Genomic DNA, 21,365 nt, shown 5'->3' with positions numbered 1-21,365 from the left:
CATTGTTTGGAGAAAAGTGAGTGACTTCTTTTTTTTGTGTTGTAGATATATCAAGCTTTCAAAATTTATATAGAGAGCCACTGCCAGTCACTCAAAGGTAAATAGAAGTCTTCTAAAGTATAAATGTATAAAATGAATTCTTGAAAATTTTTAGAAACAAATGTCCTCTCATGCAATGGAGTTTAGGCCATACTGTTATAATCTGTTCAAATGTGTCTGCTAATATCTCTCACTTCCCACTTTAAGGATAGCTCACTGAAAATGAGGAATTGGTCCTTTAATGTTTGTTTTTATTACTTCCCAGGGAAGGGAAGTTGAACTTCCAGCAGGATTATGCCTTATGTTGAACATGTTTCTCAAGTAAAGCACATTTGGCTAGGATTTTTATTTGCTGATAATGGGACATAAGCTACATAAGCTTAAACAGGATGGGTTGCTAAATGACCCTGTTTCAAAAAAAGACAGTGATGGATTTTATTAGATTAAGGTTTCAGTTTCATATTGAGAAGCAGAACTCTTCTCATAACCCTTCTTCCTTTAAAAATTCCTGTCTCATTGTCTGGCCCTGTAACAGCCTGAGTTTAAAAATGTCATTTTTGTTTACTGGTAACTGCTCTGATCTGCATTGTGATGTGGATTGTAATGTAACTGCAATGGAAGTGATTCCGTGTAGTGATCTGTGTGCCACCGTTGTTTTACTGGCCCTTTAGTTTTTAGAGACAGTTCTTCTCAAATATCTTGTTCTTAATTAAGCTTATATTTTTTAATGCTGTTCCATTTCAGAAAGAAAACCTAGTATTTACAGACTTCATATCCCCTGGTCACATGAAGACTCAATAATTGTAGCAAAGTAAGGACTTTAGCAAATAATAATTTCTCGATATGTTGTTTTGAAGAATATTTTTATCCTGTTGTGGTAATATTTCTGATGTGAGACAGCTTCTCTAGTCTTAAGTGTTTGGCTTCTATGTCTTTTCCTCATTTACCTTTCTGCCCTTGTTGACAAAGTTGTTTTGATTTTTCCTAGAAGAAGAATACCTACTAATTGTTTGTTTAATGGTTCTCACTAATTTTCTCGAAAAAGAAGTCAGATGTTCTGGTCTGAAATTGTCAGGATAATCACTGACTCCCTCATGGGTGGAGAACAGTGGTTGCTCTGGATGCTGGCTTCTTCCTGGAAGCCAAGGTTGGCATCACACAGAAGCCCTATGTTCGCTTCAGCAGCATAGTCCTGACAAAATCAAATGATACAGCTTGAAATATATGTGTCACTAATGAAGCTGAACAACCTGACTGTATTTTAGATGGTTGGAAAACTGTATTTCTAGTTTATTTTAGAAGTCTTAAGGATACCTCACCATTTCCAACCCTCTGTGTTTTCCAGCAGCAGCATATGTGCAGGGAACTGAACTGTATTCTTGAGGATCTGTCCTTCCCTTTCTTGGCACTCAGCATATTTGCATGCTCTGTGAGGCAGTGTGTTCACTGAACTTGTCTGCTTTCCTTAGTACCACATCCCTCGATGGTTCAGAGGAGAGGGAATTGAGGATGTTATGTAGTTCTTTGTGACAAGATAAACAAGTTCCTTACACTATTTTGCTCACAGCTTATGGTGACCCTTGGTGTAGTAGATCTGCTTTGTGTGCACTTGTGGAAGACTGAGGCATGTTTGGTTTTTCTGCTTGATTGTAAGGACAGCAGTGACCATGTACGTTGCTGTTTCAGAGTTCCATCTCTTGCTGAGATTTCTGCCAAACTGCACATTGCTCAGCCTCACAATGACAGCAGCCTTCCAGAGTTAAACATCTACTCTTCCCCAGACTGTCAGTATGAAGTGAGTAATACAGTCTAATTTATAGCTGGTTTGCATTGCTGGATAATTTTTGCATGATTCAGTCTTTTAAACCATAGCTAATTAATCTCAATCAATTCTAGGCAAATCTAAAGGCAGGCTGTTTGGCCTTTTTGACACATAGTGTGTGTTGCAAGTGTTTTGCAGCAGCTGGATTAGTATTGAAAGTTGGATTCTAAAGCTTTAAAGCATTTGCTTTTAAAATGTCAATAGTAAGGTGTTGTACATTTTAGTTGAGGGATTACTGTATTCTAATACTTAAGTTTGCTTCTTAAAAATTAAAGTAGTTTGTACTTATGCTTATGATTGTATAAAACAATATATATTTTTTTTCCAAGGTAATTCTGAAGACATCGCTTCTACAGGTCCTTGGGCAAGTAAGAAAACCTAATAGTAAATTGGGTTTTTTTGTCAGTAGCATCTGTAGACATTTTTACTTCCTCCCTTCCTTACTGTGGCACTTTAGATTCCTTTTTGCTGCCAAAAGGAGCACGGTTCAATGATCATTTTGCAACCTTGTCCCTTAGCAAGGCATCCCTCCTGGATGAATGTCAGGCCCCAGTCCTTAGAGGAGTGGAAGAGCTCTCTAGCTCTAAAGAGCTGCTGTAAATGTGGAGCATAAGGCTTTGTGGTGAGCTCAATATCTGTGAAGGGACGACACTGTAGGTCACTTTAACTTTCTTGCCTGATGAGTCAGTAGTGTTAAAACTTTAAAATACATTTGGCATCAATTAAATTGGGGGAAAAAGTCTAAGTAGGTCCATATGCTCCTCTTCAACAAATCTACTTTGGTTATCAATGGAGAATACCTTTTGACATGGGGATCAGTAAAAATAGACTGGCCATCTGCAGTTCTCTGGTTCTAAAAAGTAATTAATTTGCAAGCACCTAAGTGTAGTGCTGGAATATTACTGGCAAGGTTCTCTACTTGAATGCATGCATTTAGAGCAAAGATTTTTCAGTTTGTTGTTTTTTTACGAGAATTTATAGGCTATTGGTATATTAATCATGACTTGAGAGTGTAGAAGCCAATTAATACATGTATGTAATTGCTTCCAAAAATTCTTTGCCTAAAAGCATATATAACTATATGCAGATTTGGCTTGGAAAGTGGCCTTTAAATTGTTTTAAACTTATTTTTCTGAAATGTGATACTTCATTTTTTTCATACTTGTCTTGACTGGGGAAAAACCCCATTTGTTTCTAATTTGATAATTTATCCAAACCTGTTTCATTAGCTGCTTATGAGAGATTCTAGTATTTTTCATCTATAACATTAATTGCTATTGGAAGTTATCAAATACTTATGCATTAAAATGAGAAACTGGATCTTTTAAGAAAGATTCTCTAATCTCATTATCATTCTTCATGATAATATTTGTGTATATGTTTTTTTAATACATTTTAATAGATAGAAATGAAGTTATCCCTTTATCCTTCTCTTTCAGATAGTAAGGTTCCATGCTGGTGCTTTTCCAGTCTATATTGTTTCTAATATTCTTCTTACTTATGGAGGACAACTGAGCACATTGAGATCAACAGGTAGCTTTATAAAAATCATTTTTTCTCTGTCAGAAGTGTTTTTAGAGAAATTGCCTATCAAATTTACTGATGAAAGACTAGCTAGATGTGAAATTTTTAAGCTGAGTATCATTCAGCTTATGGAAACACTTGGATCTGTGCTCTTCATTTTCATTTTTTCTTGGCTGGTAGTTCTTCAAGATTGTGTTGTAGCAAAGTATTTCCTTATTATTTTGAATTGCAGTCCCTTCTCTGTGAAATATTGGTGTTGCACAGTAGGTCTACTTAAAAATACATACAAAAATTTAAAATAAATTGTTAATGTGCAGAAAACACTATTTCTTGCAGGAAGATGAGATTTACATAATAGGTTTGAGCCATGTCTTCAGACAAAATGCATTTTTATTAAAATTCAGGGGGTGTTTGTAACAAACTCCATAATGTCTCTAGAAGCTCTTGCAACTTATGACCTTAATGTGGGTGACCCAGTGGAGGAAGGCCTTGGTGGTGCAGTATGCAGCCTTGCAGCACTCCTCCAAGACACAGTTATCTTGTTTTCAAGTCAACTTACCATTGTCTGAATTTAGTTTTTGTTGTGGATGGTCTTTGTTAAAGTTCATGACACCATAGTAACTACAGATGCTCTCTGTTCTTCATTCTAGGCCAGTGTTCAGACTTCTCCCTTGAACTAGTTAGGACAGCAAAGCCCTACAAAGTAGAACCTCTTATAAGCATTGTTGTGTTTCTGCAGGGGTGAGTTTGCTTCATTTGTTTGTTTAAAACAGTTTCCAAAACAGAAGTTTGAGTAAAACTGTTGCTGGGGAGGAATATTATTTTATCTGTAGTCACTGTGAACACCTGACTGTTATTTTGCTTGAAAGACTGTAATAGAAGGAGTAGTTGATAGATATCTAACTGTAAGAGCAATTGGAAGTGATAAATAATACTGCTTTCATGTTTTTGGCAGGTTTAACTGGTTTAGAGAGATATGGGAATCACTGTCACTGCCAGAGGTGGATGCTGCTGTTCTGAGTAGTCAGGATGCATGGTTCCCCCTTGTGTCCCTGATTCTATTTCTTTTTGGGACAGGCATTGCCTACTGGAGTGGAGTATTTTTCTCTACATCTCTGAGACTCTTCTCTTCATTATGGTTAACTCTGATTAGGTAAAACAACACAATGCTATATAATTATGCTCTTCTAGATGACTTTGACCCTGACAATTGTTTTTCTTTTTTGTTTGTTTGCTTCTCTGTGAATGCTTGGGCAAGACTGAATTCTGAGCAGATTGAATTTATACATGATTTTAGACATCTGGGTTTGAAAGCAAGCAGGAATTGATGTCTGGGAAGAAGTACAACAGGAGTTTTGTTTCTTTTTTTTTTTTTTAGACCTACTGTACTTCAAAAAGATAAGTTGATTACACCCAGAAGACTCTGTGGGATGATATCTCTTGCTTTGTTTAGCTGGACCACTTGTGGTGCATTTGCTATACTCATTATTTATCTTCAATACTTGTTCAAGGTACTGAAAGGCTAAACACTTTGTAACTGAATTGAAAATTTTGGGTGCTTTGAATTAACCCCAGGTTAAAAGCAAAAATCCAAATTACCTTTTTTTATTCATAAAAGAAATGTTATTATTCTCGTACTTGAAATAGGTATTTTTTTAATTTATCAGTGTCATAGTCTTGTAATTTTTACAATTTTTCTTCTTTTTTTAATGCTTCTTTCAAAGAAATATGTGGTCCCATAGGCCCACTACAACAATGCAGATAATTGAAATTTTTAACTTATAGCTAGGCAATGTTATAAAAGCAAAGACTGATAACTCCCTTGAAGAGAAACTTTAGCAAAGAGAGGACTTGAAATTTTCAGTAGAAAAGACTTTACACAAATCTTTCTGGAGCAAGAGGAAGGAAGGTGAATATATTGAAGAATTAGGGTAGTCTTCTTGTATGTCCAATCTGATCCCTTGGGTAGTGCCACAAAGGTCCATATTTAGTCCCTGCCATTCAGTTTCCACAGCCTTTCTTACATCAGTGTCTAACTTCTGATTCACCCCATGGCTATGGCTGTCCTTGGCTCCTGGGGAAAACTACAGCTCCATTGGGGCCCTAGAATCATCTAGCTATAAAAAAAGAAAAAAATTAAGGAGTCCTCAATTTCTTCTTTTATGCTACAGCTTTTGTGTGAAGAAACATTACTAAACAAGCCACTGTTTTGTCTTACAGGTTGTAAAACTGCACGTGGCTGTAAGAGCAGAGCAAAACATGCACAAGAGGGTAAGTCTGTTTCCTGCTTCTGTTCCAAACTGTGACTAAAAATTGTCTGGCAGACTTCTGCCTTGGTACTGTTAGGTTGTGCTGAGGTGACTGGGCAGCTGTAGTTCACGTGCTGCATGTGTGATGTGAAAGCCAGGCCACGAGCAGCCTGGTCCATCACACACGGCCGCTGCATTCACTGTTCCAAGTCACTGCAGTGTGAACTCGTTATTTGAGAAAACTCTGTCACTGAGTGCACACAGAACAACAGGGTTTTGTCTAAATTTTTGTATTTGATTATGCATGGCTTATCTAAAAAAAAATAAATTTCTGGGTAATAATCTACACTGCAGGTAAATATGGTTTTTTCTAGAGAGGCAGTGTGTGGAATTTAAGGGTTTTTAGTCCAGAGATGACAAATAGGATGTATTAGACGCATATGGACTGAGACTGCTGTAAATAGGGAGCTGATTAAAACAGTGAAGAAATATTTGGTTTCATGCAGTGTGAACTTTCTTTTCTGGGTTACTTTAAGGTATAGGATCAAAGATGTAAGCAGGGTATGGATAAAAGCATATGAAAACTACCTGTAATTTTTTGCAAACATAGAACAAAGCAGTCCGACAGAAAAAGTTGTTGAAAGTTTTCTTTGGCTTTCTTTGGGTGGATTTTTTGTGTGTTTAGTTTAAAATCCTCTCCTTTCATCTCTATATAATTTTTTTGTTTCATTTGGGTTCTTTTTTTCTGTCATTGGAGCTTAGTATCTGCCAAATCATTCGTTTATCTTTGTTATTTATTCCTACAGGTAATATTTTACTCCTATATCTTTTCCATGAATGATCATCTGTGATTTTTCACCCCCATGCTTTATTACTCCTTTTATTTTGCTCTTCCCCCTTCCAGGGACTCCATTTCTTTTCATTTTATTGATGTCAGGGCATCTACACTCTCCATTCTTTTCTTCCATAGACATATAAACTATTAGTGCATGAGAAATTTCTGGTTAAATTTAGATACTTTAAAACTGAACTATGGAACTTTGCTTTTGATGGCTTTTTGAGGCATAAATTGCAAATTTTCTTCGTAAATCACAGCTACTGTGATATTGTTAGGATATTTTTCCCCTCCTCTTTCCCCAGCATGGGTTCTTAGAAGCCTGTGCACATTTTTGTGACTTCTGTCTTTCGTTTTCAGGATTCAGGCCACTCAAAAGAAACTTCACAGAACTCCAGTACACACACAGTCAAAGCCCAGAGTTCAATGGACAGCATTCCAGATGCAGCACAGTCTCCTTCCAACAGTACAACAATTGCTGAAGCTGTTAACAGTCTTAAGATGCACATTACAATCCTCAATTTATTCACATGGATTGTGCTGCTCAGCTTGCCATCTTTAATTTATTGGTTAAAAAATCTCAGGTAAATTCTTAAATTGACACTAAGATAGAAGAAAGTTACAGGAACCTTTGAAGATAATAAAAATTGTAAATATTTGACTCTTTACATTATTAGCTACCTTACAGAAGTTTTAAATACTTCTGTTAATAACTATTGTTTTCTCTATGCAATCTGGTTTGTGTTATGGTATAAGTAGCTGTTAAGTGAATCAGTGATATGTTGAAGAAAATAATGATCAGAAAGTGTTTTAAATCAGGCTGTGATGCCTGATATCATGTGTCTTTGTTGTTATCAGCATAGGGATATTATTTGGCAGTCTAGTTTAGAAGTTACATGCTTTTTAAACCATTTCTTTGCAGGTACAGTGTTAGACTTGATCCTGATCCATGTAGATCCACAGCTGTTATCCTTGTATGCATTTTAGAAATTCTAATGAATTCAAGTACTTCTGAAGTGAAATCAAGGTACTGTAGCCCAATCTCTAGTTCTGCTTTCCTGCTTCTTCCTGACTTAACATTTGTGTGGTAAAACTTAATTTATGCTGTACAGACCTGTAATTGTTCAGCCTCTGCAGAGATCCATGAACTCCTGTGGTTAAGTCTAAAAGATGAGGTAAAATTAGTGTGCAAATTACCTCTAGTTCAGCTAAGTGGAGAAAATCCCCTGTATTTGCCACATGGAAATAAGTGAAGTATGTGCTATCTAAGCAATTGGCTGCATAACAACTTATTGAACTGTGACTTTTTAACTCAGTTCATTGAATCCTTCCAAATGTCACAGAATCCAAATACATTTAGCAATTATTGTCAGACAGTTAAAAGGAAAAGTGAATTTTAAAGGATTGTAGTTATGTTCTCATAGCTCCCCTTATGGGAGTAGAAATGTGTTCTCTACTGGATTAAGAAGTTCTGAGAACTTGGTTTCACTGACAGATTATTTCTTGTTGAGATATGAAATTAGTCAACGCCTAATGAATGGCAGTCAATAATAATGAATGTCATTTATCCTCTTGACCAGTACCTGTTATCTCAAGTGATCTAAACCATTAAGTCTTTCTTTGTTATGGAGAAAAAAAATCTAAATTAATCTAATAATATTTTTAATGACACTACCCTTTTGGAATAATTTCTCTTGGTTATGCATCAATTTTTATGGCCCATTAGACCTAGGTGTTCAGTTTTAAAAATTTACAAAGCCTTAAAATATAAATTATTTTGCAAAGGAAAATGAAATATGGTATTTTCATACTTTCTGCATATCTGGCTAAAAATTGCAACTTTTTTTCTTTGTATTCTTGCAGTAAACTCTTGAAGATTGCAGCCAAAGTTCCACTCCCTTTGTCTGTTGCAATGCTGGCCTTTGGACGAATGCATTTATACAGAGTCCCACACTTTGTAACCTTTTCTCTTCTTCTACATGTGCTGTGCTGTATTGTGTGATGTTCATTCTATATAGGACATACATAGGACAATGCACCCTAGAAACTTAACACTGGAGATGGGAAAAATTGCAACACAGAAATGCCTAATTTAATATGATCAGTAGTTTACATTATGTGGGAAAGAGGACAGAACTGTGAATACTTCACAAAAAATTCATGGTTTTATTCACATTGCTTAGAAAACTTTTCCTGGTGTTTATTTCATGTCTCTGAAAATGGAGTGATTTTACTGTGTATAAGCACGTAACTCATATCAGTGCAACATCTCAATACTCTGCCTTGTAGACACTTTGGTATTTCACTATACTGCTGTGTTAAAACAGACCTTTTTTACTCACTGTGCCATGCAGTGTCTGTGTTCTGAACTTGCATCTCTTGCAGATCTAAAATATGCTGGTTAAAACTCAATACATTTCAAGCACACTGTGACTATCACAAAAACCACACAGCCAAGTATACTTTTAATTATTTTATGTTACATTCAAAAGCTGCCACATTTGTGTCTGGACAAACTAGAATGTACTGCTTATATAGAACTGTTATTTCTATCAAATCATTTGTTCAATCAGTGTGAGTTGAACATTTGTGAGATTAATGCAAGTCTTACACATTTTACTTTTTGTGAGAGTGAGAAAACAACAGTATTCTATGTAGCTTTCTATTCAGGAAGGATACCAGCAGATTCATAAACAATTTGCTGTAATGTTGTTTTAAAACATTGTCAGTTTTCTCTGGAATTTTGAAATTAATCCTTGGACTTTGTCCATATATAGAAGCTGGCAAATGTTGAGATATGCTGTGAGTTAACAGTGCGGTTGCTGTGCTGTTTCTAAGTAGACGAGGCAGGCTTTTTTCCTATTGCAAACAGAGAATCAACCATCTCCTAATAAATGCCAATACATCAAATGAATATGGAATATTACAACCCTGCAAACTCCTGTCCTGCCATACAGTGCTAACTTCTACATGTGGGCAAACTCAGTAAGAGTGGGAAATACTGACCATAATTATTAGCTCTGTATAAACTGTTTTCTTAGTGCCTAGATGCTACAGTGACTGCCATTTATAATAAAGCCTAAAATAGCTCTGTGTAAGGAATTCTGTCCCCTGGGCGTGTGTTTTGCCAACAGAAGAAATCTCAGCAGTCCTTAGGCTTAAATTATGTATTGATTCTGTGTAGAGATGAGCCTACTTGCTTCTGTGTTAACTCTCTCTGCTGTGTCTGAGATACCTGTTACCTTCATATGGAAATACTAAACCAGCTCAATCATCTTATAGGAATACCAAGAGGAAATCTGCTGCTCACAGTCAATCAAGTATACTCTTGATAGAGTAGTACAGCCAGCCTGACCCATTAATTTCATCATATCTTAATAATCTTGCCTAAAGTGCCTCAGTTATTTCTAACTGTTGTTAGGGTCAATTCCTTTGAGCTGGCTGGAAAGACTCAATTCACACAGTGACTTTCCAAAATGAAGGACAAATGTAAAGAAAGCCATGTGTGTTTTGTTTGCTTGTATCCAAGTCAGCTGTTCAAGTTATTAGTAAGTCATTAAAAGTGCTGTAACTGAGTAAGAGTATTGTAGTTAGCCAAACCACTGTCACTGTTATCAGTAATCTATGTGCTGGTATTCTAGTCTTAACCTTAAAAAAAGGTTAGATTATACATAGTGTTTGTAAATCAGAAAAGTTATTTGAATAGGTTATGTCTTGGTATTTTCTAATCAAATGTATGCTACAGTATATGTATATAAAATAATTTGTGTGACTAAATATACTTGTAGCTAAATGCACCAGTTGGTTTAACTAAACATTGCTGTTCAGACAGAACATAGAAGCCAATAGATAGATAGAAGAATAGAGTTGTTGTCCTTGCAAATGGCTGTGAATGAAAGATGGTGGCAGAACTGCATTAGGGCTGGCAGAGGGCTGTGAAGTGTGCCAGGTCTGATTTATGTGGAACATAGTTTTTCTTGACCTTCATGGTCCTTTTGGCTTACTACTCTATTTTACTTCTGATTTTGTTTTGCCATCTTACCAGGCTCTTTATGCATTAATCCATTTGTTGGAGCTGTTGGTGGAAAATAATAAGCAGAATAAGGAAAGAAAACAGGCATGATATTTAGTATCTTTGACAGCTTTCAAAATCTGCTGTGGAGTGAAACCTGCTGAATTACAGCAGCATAGGATAACACCAATTTTTTCTTGTTATTTAATGGGGTTTTTTTTAAGCTGGAGTTCTAGTGGTAATTGTTAGCACTCTTCATAAAGTGGGTTCCAGAATCTTGTATACATTCCTGCCTGATTTTCAAGTTGGAGGTAAGAGTAGATATAATCCTGACTCTGAGATCCCAGATGACACATTGTTCGCATGTCCCTCAACACTCCCTTTCCTCAGAGATGGTTTACCTTTACTGGGGAAAGGAGGGGAAATCCTGCACCTACTTTGAATTTATATGCATTGTGTGCCATTTAATAGATTTAATCTGTTGTCAGGGCTGGGCATCTGGACTGTGCAGTGATCGTGGACTGGACAACTTCAGGTGTTTGGCAGATTAGGAGTCTAATCCCAATTAGATTTGCCATATAATCAATGGATGGTAATAGGATTAGAACAAGTCTTAGAATTCATCCCATTCTAAAAGAGGATGAATTAACCTGTTTGTCATTCTGAAAAGGACTAGATTTTATAACAGTCTGAAATAGTTTTTGACGCAAAATACAAAGATTGATTGATGTTACTTTTGGACAAGAAGCTTCTATTAGGTGAATCTGTAGTTCTCTCACTGTTCACAATTATCATTTCAGCAGAAACATAGGATAACCCAATATAGATACTGTTAATTGCATATATAAGGACATGTAAATTCTACTGAAATATCCTTTATTATGAGTGGGCTGCATTTATAAAAAAGCTTTTGGCAAATACATTATAATGTCTCTTATTACCTTTAACTAAATTAAAATTCCAGTTTATTCTTCAAATTTTAGATTATCTAGATTATGTGGGAGAAGATCAAGGCACAAATTGTAAAGGTTTAGACCTCAGGATGCATTCAAAAAAAGAACTATTTATGTGGATCTAATACATTTATAAGCTATTAGAAACAGAATGAGGAAACAGGGTAAGAACTTGAAATACCAAATGCCACTAACTTTTGGTACAGCAGAATCTTTCTTGGCAGGGAGAGATCTAATGAGAAGTTTAGTGATATCTTTATACCCTGAAATTACTCTTGAAGTCTATAATATTTTTCTGGTTGATGTCATCAAACGTGTTCCTCAGAGTCTGATCATGCTGCAGTCACAGTGTACCTACACTTGTAGCTAACATTTCATAGAAAGTCTCTATGTGTCTGATAAGGAAAAACTCACCTCTTCACTGGAATTACCAAATATACCTTGGAACCGAGTGAATTAATGTTGTCTAAAGGTGATTTAGTTTTGATTTAAAAGTTGGTTGCAGTGGGTCACATTTAAGCATCCTGTTGAAAGAGGATTGGTTTGGGGGATTATGGTGGGAGGCTTCTTTATATGTTTTATTTCCAAGAAACTTGCAGTAACTGGAATTTAAGGTAGTATTATTTCTAACATTTAGTGTTCTGCCCTGATCTTGGTTTTGAGTGAGCTAATTCATGTAGCAATTCATTCTTTAATATTAATTTGCTACATTTTAAAACAAATAGATACTGTTTTTATAATAGAATAACAGCAAAACCCTAAGCAGAGCAGTAGTAATACGTTGTAGAAGGCATAGAGACTGCTGGTATGTCTAAGAGAATTTTTCATCTATAACCTATTTGGGCTAACTTTAATGTCAGTGATTAATAAAATAAAATGTATTGACACTTAACCCCAAAAGCATTGCATATGTCAGTGTTTGATACAATGTCTCATTTCCCATGAGTTTGCCAGTAACAAGTGATGAAGTCACTTGACATTTTTCTGCAATCTGATACATCTGCCTCTGAGCTTTGATAGCACAGAATAAAATCCATTATGTAGCCATCAATAAATGTAAACATTTGAGAAGCTTTCACTTGAATCAAGTTTATTTCAATACAGGGTTGAGTGTGTTTAGACTTCTGTTGTATTTATACTGAGATAAAACCAGCCCTTTACTGACCTTTAATGCTCTGAGCTATGAAAATGTTTTTGGAAGTCTGTACAGAATTGTGCTGCTGTTCTAAGTCACTAAGCTACTAGAAAATTGTTAGTTCTAAAATAGAATCAATTCTTAATGTTAATTTTCCATTTAATGATGAATGTTTCTCACTTAATTTACAGCTTTGACTTTTTGCATCTCTTTTTTTCTGGAAGATAATCATTCTAGCTTTTGTAAGCATTTAGTATGGTACTGTAAAATATAAAATTTTCATCACTTCATACTTTTGTCACCAAAGCTGCTGTTGTATAGCCTCTAAGAAATGTGTGATAATGAAGGACAATTCAAAACAAATTTATTTTTTATTTTAAAGTACAATGTCTACCTTTGTTTTAGAGCCAGAACTTTAAACTAGAATATTAGAATCCATAAAGTCTTTAAAAATTCGAAAACCTTTTGCAAAGATTATACTTTCTGATGTATATTCTTACTTATGGAAGAATGTGTTCAAAGCTTTTAATCAGCTCATCTATCCTCAAACTCAAGTAAAAGGTATACACTTTGTCTTATTAATAGACACTGCTGCTTTTAAAAATGAATTCTAAGCATTTAAAGAGAAAATTCCATAGCTCTTACTTAAGCAAATCTGTCCAGCCCTCGATTTTTCAGGTGTCTAAGCACATAACTGCCTCAAATATGTGCTTATTGCCTTGTAGGATAACACCATGAGCTGTGATATTTTGACTTTAATTTTGCTTAAGATTCAAGGTTTCTTTTTGTGTTCCTAAATGTAGACAGATTTTGCTACTCATGCTGTCATGAACAAATCTTGTAAGCATGGCCTCTCTATAGTTATTGGCAGGTTGTGGTCTGGGTTCTCTAGGAATCTGTGTGGTATCAGAGCTGAGTTTGTGTCTGTCAAAACCAGGAGGGGTTAACATCATAATCCTTGTTATTTGTGGCACATCATTCCAGGTCCTCTTTTCACATGCAGTTCTCTTTGGTTTGCCCTGTAGTGCCAAGCAGAACAGTGGGCACAGTGACTGGCCTGGTGAGGAAGTGCAGCAGCTGTGTCCTGTAGGCTTGTTCTGTTGAAGTGTTGCCTGTTTGTTGAAATACCAGCCAAGACTATCTTCCCCCTCTGACTTAAATAATTTCAGGGTATATATCTTTAAGTATCAAATGTGCAAGTGTGTTGATGTTTAGTTTTACAAAAGGCTAAGTGCACTAATTTGGGATCAATTCAGGCTTCAGTATTTTCCACTTACTTTACTCTGAGTTTGGAAATGGGATTTGAGACTGCAGCTCCTGACAGCTGGAATACTTTACAGAAGTCTACAGGTAGCAGACAGGACACACATAATTAGAGTGCCAGACCAAAACTGAAATGTGAAATTCCTCACTGTGACTTTAAACTTGTAGCTTTCTAAAGAAAAAGAAAATATATACTGTGCCTTAAACCAGTAAATGAATACACTCTAACTGTAGCCTGTGGACTTCCATAGCCTTATATTTGATTTTTGAAGTTGACCAAAAATATTTGTGTGGATCATACTGAAACTTGATTTGGGGAAAAGGCTTTAAAAAATTCTTTTGACCCCATTTTACACTTAGAGAAATGACAAGTACAGCATATTTTTTGTTTGGGATCACACCAACCGAAGTCGGAAAGCTTTAGATGACCTGAACTTTTCAACCCTTTCTGTTGTGACCAAAAAATAAAAAAAGGAAGGAAAACTACTCGCAGATATCTGTCTCAGCTTTGAAGTCTGTGTGTCAAATTATTTTTCAACACTTTGATCTTTAGTCCTCAAAAAAAAAATCTGCTTAATTGTAGTTTAAGCAAAATACTGTATTTAAGCCATTGATTAGCAAAATCTTTGCCAGTGTGAAAAGAAAACTAGATAGAGGTGGGGTTGATTGATTGTGTTAAGGCTCCAGAAGTTTTGAATATCAAATTTCACTTTTTAGGAAAAATATTCATATGTAAATGGAGGGAAAAATTTACACATTGTTCTTCCTATTTCATTAAAGAAAACTAGAAATACTTAAGATCTTAAAATCTTGTTTTAATAGAGTAGAAGGATTTCTTATGTATATTTTTTAATACAGAGAGCTCAGGAAAAACTACTGCTGGCTTTCCTTATTTGTCTCTAGAGGATTCTTTGTGTGTTTTGAACAAAGCCCCACAAATTCTGACTTCCCCCCCTGCCATGAGCACTGAATCTTGAAAAGTGATGCCATCTCAGAGCTTGCCGTTGTACTGTGGGTATTTAGACATGCACACAAAATGACTGCACGTCAGCCAGTCACAGAGCTTGTTTGAAGCAATACACAGCAAAGTTATAAAAAACTTCCTTTCACTGAGCACTAACTTCAGTCTGGGTGCCACAATGCTGCTGCTCCTGCTGTGGCACAACACAGAACATGCTATCTTTGTGTCTTCCCTGCTGCTTCCTTCAGTGTGCTGGCTTAGGACTTGTAAAACTCATTCCAGTCACCTCACTTTTTATTTTGTGATGATGTTTCAGCAATCCTAGCCATTGGTGATTTTTCTAGCCACTGGAATATTCTAGTATTGAAACCACCGAGAAGGTAGAACTGTCTTTAAGGCCTTTATGTGTCATGATAACTCAAGAAAAACTGTTTAACTTGATTCCCCATTTACCTTTTAATTGTTTTTTCAAGCACAAAGATGGGATAATGTTGGCCAAAATACCTGGTTAGGGTAATTAGGGGGGAGGGAAGGATTTGTTGGTTGTAAAAGGACTTAAAACTTTGAAGAAAACATATATAATTTTGAGAAAAATCTGTTGCTTCTCAAGCATCTGTCTTACATGTTTTTAACTCTTCCTCTGTTTTCAGTTCTTATGTAGCTACCATAAATCTGATGTTGTACATGGAACTAACTCTTAATATTTACAGGTTTTTAGAGATGTTGACAGGGTCTTATCTATAAATGTTTGAGTAATGCTATAGCAAATTATTGTGCTTATTAAAATGTTTATAACTAAGTTCTTACACATCATGCCATGTATCATAAGCTTTGGCAAAGTCCTTGTCTTGTGAGATGCTGAGAAAATCTTGGAGATATTTTCAGATAATGTTGAAATTGCTGAAAGATGAAATCTCATACTCTTTAAAAACTGCATTTAGATAGTGGTACTTTTTTGTTGTAGTTGAGGGCAACTTGACTGGGAGCTACTCTGGGATATTCCTATTTTGTTTGGTGGTTTCCCTGTCTGCAGTGTGTACTTCAACTTTTTTTTGTCTTTTTTTTTTTACCTAAGTGTGCATGACTTAGAGTACACTGTATAGCAAATCCCCTGCTAAATAAACACTTCTGTATATTTTTGTATGGTATTCCAACGTGCTTGCATTGGTACAAATGGTTGTAATTCACAAAAAGTGCCACTTACCAGTACTGCTCTGTGGAGTGTTGTGTTACCTGTACTGCTGTTGTACAAACACGCTGATGAGTGTTGTGATCAACGTTTGCCTTTAGTCTTGGCTCAGGTACTCATGTGGAGCAGTTTGGTGCTTTTCCTTCTAACTTGTAATACTTGGGATTCTAAGCAGAAAATAAAAGCAGTAAACAAAAACCTTGTGGTTGGAGCAGTACTTTAACAGGTGCTTCTTTCACATCTCAAGTAGCATGCAATAAAGATCATACTGGATGAAGCTTGACTCAGTATTTTAACTCCAACACCTTAGGCTTCGTGAACGGGAAATGCAATGAAAGTCAAAGTCTTCAGTGAATATTTTATTTAGTGAACAGTTTATATAGAGCATCATATGTATAAAACTTGTCTCAGCTAAACTAGTATATTTTAAACTTTTACCTTTTAGAGATGAATTGCATGGAACTGAGCAAGCAATGCTATGAGTATTTTCATCTTCAGGGCAGTTTCATTCAAACATACATGAACATTACTTACTGTGGCAGAAAGGTTATATAATTAGTATAGACACTTTGAAAAGATTTGATTTACTGAAGATGTTTATCAAGAAAACCTCATGCTTAAATATGGCTGCATTAAAAAGGCAGCACATTGACATCTAGCTTTGACAGCATTTGTTAAACTTAGCTACTGTTCTCAAAGGAGGATGCAATTTCATTCAATTGGTGTAAGTATAATAGTAGTATTTTAATATGAATGTGTTCTGCTTATATTTGACTTTCTCTGAAGAAAAGAATTGAAATTATTTTAAAAAGACCAACCCCCACATTAAAATGAGCACTAGGTCTGAACAGACTTCTAGCTCTGACAGTTTCTCAAAGCTTTTAGCTCAGGACGCAACAATACAAGTGTATAAGGATTTTTTTTTTAGACAGCTCACAGAAAATATATGCTAATTGTATCTCTTGCATATCTGCATACTTCATCAGTCCCCCAAATTGCCTAAGTTCCTCCAGTAATAAAGCTTGTTCCATATTTGCAGATGAATTTAGTATGTTTTACTGTCTGAATATACTGCATATCCCCCAGTTCTTTGTAAAGATATCAAAGGAATAAATTAATTGAGGAGGAAAAAAAACAGGTAGAAGAAAACTGGCTGCCCTCCCCCCCCCCTTCCAAAGTTAAATAAGGAACTAAAATCTAATCCCAAACTGTAAATCATGCCTTTTCTCCTTTCTGTCATTTTCTCTATGGGAGCATATTTCTACTTCTGGCTGAAATAAATATCTACCTAGAAGATCAACAAAGACAGTTCCGTTATGCTGGGGCTTGCCTTTTTACAAGTTATTCTCCTGCTACTGCTCTGTTCTTAGTGGACTCATTATCTGGAAGTTGAGTGTTACAAAACATAATTGATGGTGCTTGATGGATTTTATTTTTTGTGTGTATGATTTTTTTTAAAATCCAAATCTGCAGAATAATAAGCTGGATAAATTGTCCTGAGTTTTTAAATACTACTGTAGTCATGCAGATAACACTGCTAGGACTTTGCTTACTGTGTTGCTAAAGATGTTTGGATGTCCAAAACTTCACTTTCCTGGAAGGAGGGTGGTAGGTTTTTATTTTGCTTTCAAAATTTAAACCAAAGAAAAATGTAAAGTTTCTAGTCAGAAATAAACATCTCTACTCTGCAGTAAGGTAATGGCCAAATATTTTTAATTTTAACATGTCTATTTCAGGATATATTTTATGTGATACTAAATCATGTATCATTTATATAATGGAGAGAAGAGTGCAGTGAAATTATAAACAAAAAATATGAGCAGCTTTGATATGAAGAATGCTATGCACTAAGGCCAAGATAAATTAGCAGAGTCCTGCTTGCAGCCTTTGTCTTAGTTTCTAGTGTGACAGGAGGATATGAACTGCTGATAAAATCAGGGTAGGAAAGCAGTGCTTCCATTAAAATGTTATGATTTTGGATATTGAAACAGACATTACTTTTCTCTCTCTTTTTCCAGCATCAAGAAAGTGATCCATATCTCATTTTCTTTAAAACCATTAGTCACCATTCTAGAGATATGGCTAATTACTTTTAATTAAAAATAATATTTTGATAGAGCTGTGCTATTTCTCCTGGGAATGGTTTTAAACTTACTATATGCCTACCACCACTTGTCTGCAATACGGATTAGGAGGAATTTGTAGTGCACTGCTCGATAGCAACAGGTCTGAAGAGTATCAGGGATGAAATTCTCAAGGGTCTTTATGTCATGGATGGAAATGGAATCATTACTGTATTTTTGAACTCCTGCTAACGTCATTGACACCCACCCACAGTCTACTAGAAATGTAAGTGCAGAGATCAGGTTGTTCACAGATTACGAGGAGACCAACCAAGAAGGGGCAAGCCAAAGCCAAATTCCCTGGTAAGCTCTATTTTAAAGAATGTGAGAGGGAGAATTTCTTTCCTCCCCCGAGTCAAGTTGTGAAATGGGTGTCTAGTATATTAGACCAGGCTTTATTAAATACCATTGCACGTATTATTATATGTAGTAAAATTTAATGCAGTTTTAAAAATTGAGCTCTCTGGATTTTGAGCCATATTTTTGCATTCTTCTTGGAGCACAGAGTTCTGATGCTATATTAGCCACTGAAAATGGCTGTATGTAATAAATGTAAACTTACAAATGTAATATTTTGTGTTGAGTGTTGTACTAGTCCCTCAGAAGAGAGTCCAGTGTCTAGAAAGAGCTTTGGTATGGGAAACACTTGTTTAGAATAATTTGTTCTTCCAAGTACCTTAATACTATGAAAACAAAGAGTTGATAGCACATGGATGTAATCTGCAGTAGGCAGTTTTTCCTTGGATTTATATGTTTACAGTGACAGCTCTGTGGGTTTAAGGAGTATGTCTGTTTGTCCTTCTTACAGACAGTCTGTTCATCTCCAGCATGTGGAAAGTGCTGCTCCTGGGTCTATATACAGTATTGGCTGTGAGAGGGTTGGCAAAGAGTGCTCCTTTCCAACCAGAAGAAAAATGGAAGCCTCTTGATAACCCCAGAAACAGAGACCTGGTGAGGAAATGTTTCAAGAGAGCTGAAGCTCTATGTGTTTTTTTGTTTTCCATCAAGAGACTCCTCATCTTCTAAATTTAAAGACAAGAGGGGCCCATTAGATGTAATGTCAGGAACTGTGCACTTTGTATAGTCGATAACCATTCCTCAGTCAAGATGTGCCCCTTAACTGAGGAGACATTCTCAGAGCACAGTAGTGCATAAAACTTCCTTGTATCTCCACCCAGCAGCTTTCATTTAAAAAAAATTATTTTGATTATGCAGCTACTTGTTTTATGAAACAGAAGAGGAATGATTACTGTTTCTTTAAAATGTGTGCTCTGATTGCATGTTGTTTCATCTTATGGAAGTACAAATAAGTTTGCATCTGACAGCTACAAAAATACCACTTGGAGAACATTTACACAATCTTAAAAAGAATTTTCGTGAAGGGAAAGAATCAGTTTCCTGTAATTTTTCCTCAGTGTTTTAAGAAGCATTAAATTTCAAATCAATTGCCCACTGTTGCTGACTCTTAGAGGAATGTTAACAGAACTGTCTGTTTGCTCTAAGCAGGGGTTTGGCTGTGCCTGTTTTACAAGGGATGCAGTTATATCAAACCCCTGTGATTCAGTGGGGAGCATAAAGGAGCTGCAAACAGTTGCTGGTTTTTTGACTTCACATAAGATGTGCAAGCCCTGGATGGAGTGGACATGTCTGAATTAGGTTGCCCACACTGTATCAGTTTATGATCAGAATACAGGATTTCATCCCACAAAGGAACAAATACTACATCTAATTTGTGTCAGTAGAAATAATTAATCTCCTTTGGTCATGCTCTATTTTCACATCTGCAATATGTTCAGTTTTTCAGAACGCTCCAGGCTTACTTCTTGGGCAGGGGCCTTGATCTCAGAAAGTTCCCAGCTACTTTCACTGTGAACAATGAAGGACCAAGGCCTGCCATGTTCTATTCAGATCCTATTGCTTCTGCATTTGCAGATTATGAAGAAAGGAAAAAATCTTTTCAGAATTTCAAAGGCTGAAAGATTCTGCTGACAAAGGTAAAAGAGGATGCCTTGTGCTCTGATGTTATGTGTAACCAAGAGAAAGATTCTGACTGAAGTGTAAAAGCAGCTTTTTTCTCAGGAATTAAAAATGTAGTACCTTAACCCTTACCCGAAGTGGGTTTTAAAATTCTTGAGGCAGAGTTACAAGGTAATTACCACTTAGATAAAATAACACATGGTGCTTGTGCAAATCTATATAGACCATGATTTTTTGTTTCCGTCCTTCATATGGAGGAGAATTCTAAAAATGTACAGATAATAGGGGATGCAGGTTTTATGTAAGGAATTGAAAACAGTAAAGATTATAAATTGAGATTAATGGTTTCTTGTGATAGATGTATATTAAGAAAATTAATTTAGACATAAGTTACTGCACTAACAAAGCATATATTATCTTTTAAATTCAAGGTAAATATTGTTTTCTTCTGGCTTACAAATAGTTAAGAATTTCAGTAAGATTTAAATCTAAGCATTTTGGTGATTTACTGAGTATCTTAAAGTGCATAAGTTGTACTCAATATTCAGCTTAGGACTTCCAGCTCTGTCCTATTCTCAGCCTGCTTAACTCCTCCTCTTTTTGTAATCAAAATTGAAGCTCCATTTTTCTTATTATCATGAATGATAATAAAGACTGCACTCAATTTTTAATAGTAAATTCTCTTTTTGCTGCGTTTTTATGTCAGGAAAAAAGCACCGCAGAATGTGTATTTTGTGCATGAAAAATAAATGAAAAGGGAATTCAGATGGGATGCTCTACTCTAAGTCCCAGCAGCAGTGAGAAAATGATTACTGGAAGTTCTTTGTCCTGCATAATTCAGGATGGTCATGGCAGTTCTTTTCAGTGTACAGAACTGTTTTGGGAACAGAGGTTCAGCTGGTGTTTTCATGTCTTGGTTTGGATCATGCCTTGGTCGCAGATGGATATTTCTGCATTTGTCTCACTTTTTTTTTTTTTTTTTTTTTTTGTCTTTTTCAGGCATTAACTTCAGAATTCCAGGCCAAGTGTAAACCTTCACAGCAAAATCTTACTGCTTTGACTTTCTAATTGTTACCTGACAATTCAAAATTTTCTTTACTGTCACCGTTTCTACCAATGGAACCTGGTGTCCTGGTGTAATGAGCACAGATTCTGTCTATTGACAAATGTGTGTGCTTTGGCTACTACAGTTTGTGAGCAGAATTGTGCTTAAGTGTGAATAAATGAGGAGTGCAACAGCGTGCATTTAACTACTGCCGAGTGTCTTTGTTCAAAGCTGGTAA

General features: G+C 35.8%; 2 protein-coding genes across 3 annotated transcripts in view; both read left to right on the top strand.

The window, feature by feature from the left end:
• The window catches only part of PGAP1 (post-GPI attachment to proteins inositol deacylase 1), a 35,498-nt gene extending 19,565 nt beyond the window's left edge, over positions 1–15,933 (top strand). The window contains exons 16-27 of one of the 2 annotated variants that reach the window (XM_069022064.1): positions 46–97; positions 784–850; positions 1,726–1,834; positions 2,191–2,229; positions 3,301–3,394; positions 4,036–4,126; positions 4,341–4,538; positions 4,764–4,896; positions 5,606–5,656; positions 6,830–7,053; positions 7,392–7,496; positions 8,333–15,933. In XM_069022064.1, the coding sequence (XP_068878165.1) occupies positions 46–97; positions 784–850; positions 1,726–1,834; positions 2,191–2,229; positions 3,301–3,394; positions 4,036–4,126; positions 4,341–4,538; positions 4,764–4,896; positions 5,606–5,656; positions 6,830–7,053; positions 7,392–7,496; positions 8,333–8,471 (1,302 nt within the window). In that variant the 3' untranslated portion in view covers positions 8,472–15,933. The remainder of the gene's footprint in view (positions 1–45; positions 98–783; positions 851–1,725; positions 1,835–2,190; positions 2,230–3,300; positions 3,395–4,035; positions 4,127–4,340; positions 4,539–4,763; positions 4,897–5,605; positions 5,657–6,829; positions 7,054–7,391; positions 7,497–8,332) is intronic. The other variant, XM_069022065.1, reaches the window with a different exon arrangement.
• Positions 15,934–16,021: 88 nt separating this feature from the next.
• On the top strand, positions 16,022–21,336 carry C7H2orf66 (chromosome 7 C2orf66 homolog). Its single transcript, XM_069022073.1, has 3 exons — positions 16,022–19,056; positions 19,902–20,099; positions 21,082–21,336. The coding sequence occupies exons 1-2, from the start codon at positions 18,934–18,936 to the stop codon at positions 20,079–20,081; spliced, it is 303 nt and encodes a 100-aa protein (XP_068878174.1). The 5' UTR covers positions 16,022–18,933; the 3' UTR covers positions 20,082–20,099; positions 21,082–21,336.
• The last annotated feature ends 29 nt before the right edge of the window (positions 21,337–21,365 follow it).

This window comes from Aphelocoma coerulescens, chromosome 7 (genome assembly GCF_041296385.1).
Source record: "Aphelocoma coerulescens isolate FSJ_1873_10779 chromosome 7, UR_Acoe_1.0, whole genome shotgun sequence".
In the NCBI taxonomy this organism is placed as follows: domain Eukaryota; kingdom Metazoa; phylum Chordata; class Aves; order Passeriformes; family Corvidae; genus Aphelocoma; species Aphelocoma coerulescens.
Note: the sequence above shows the minus strand (reverse complement) of the source record. Positions and strands in the feature narration are given on the sequence as shown.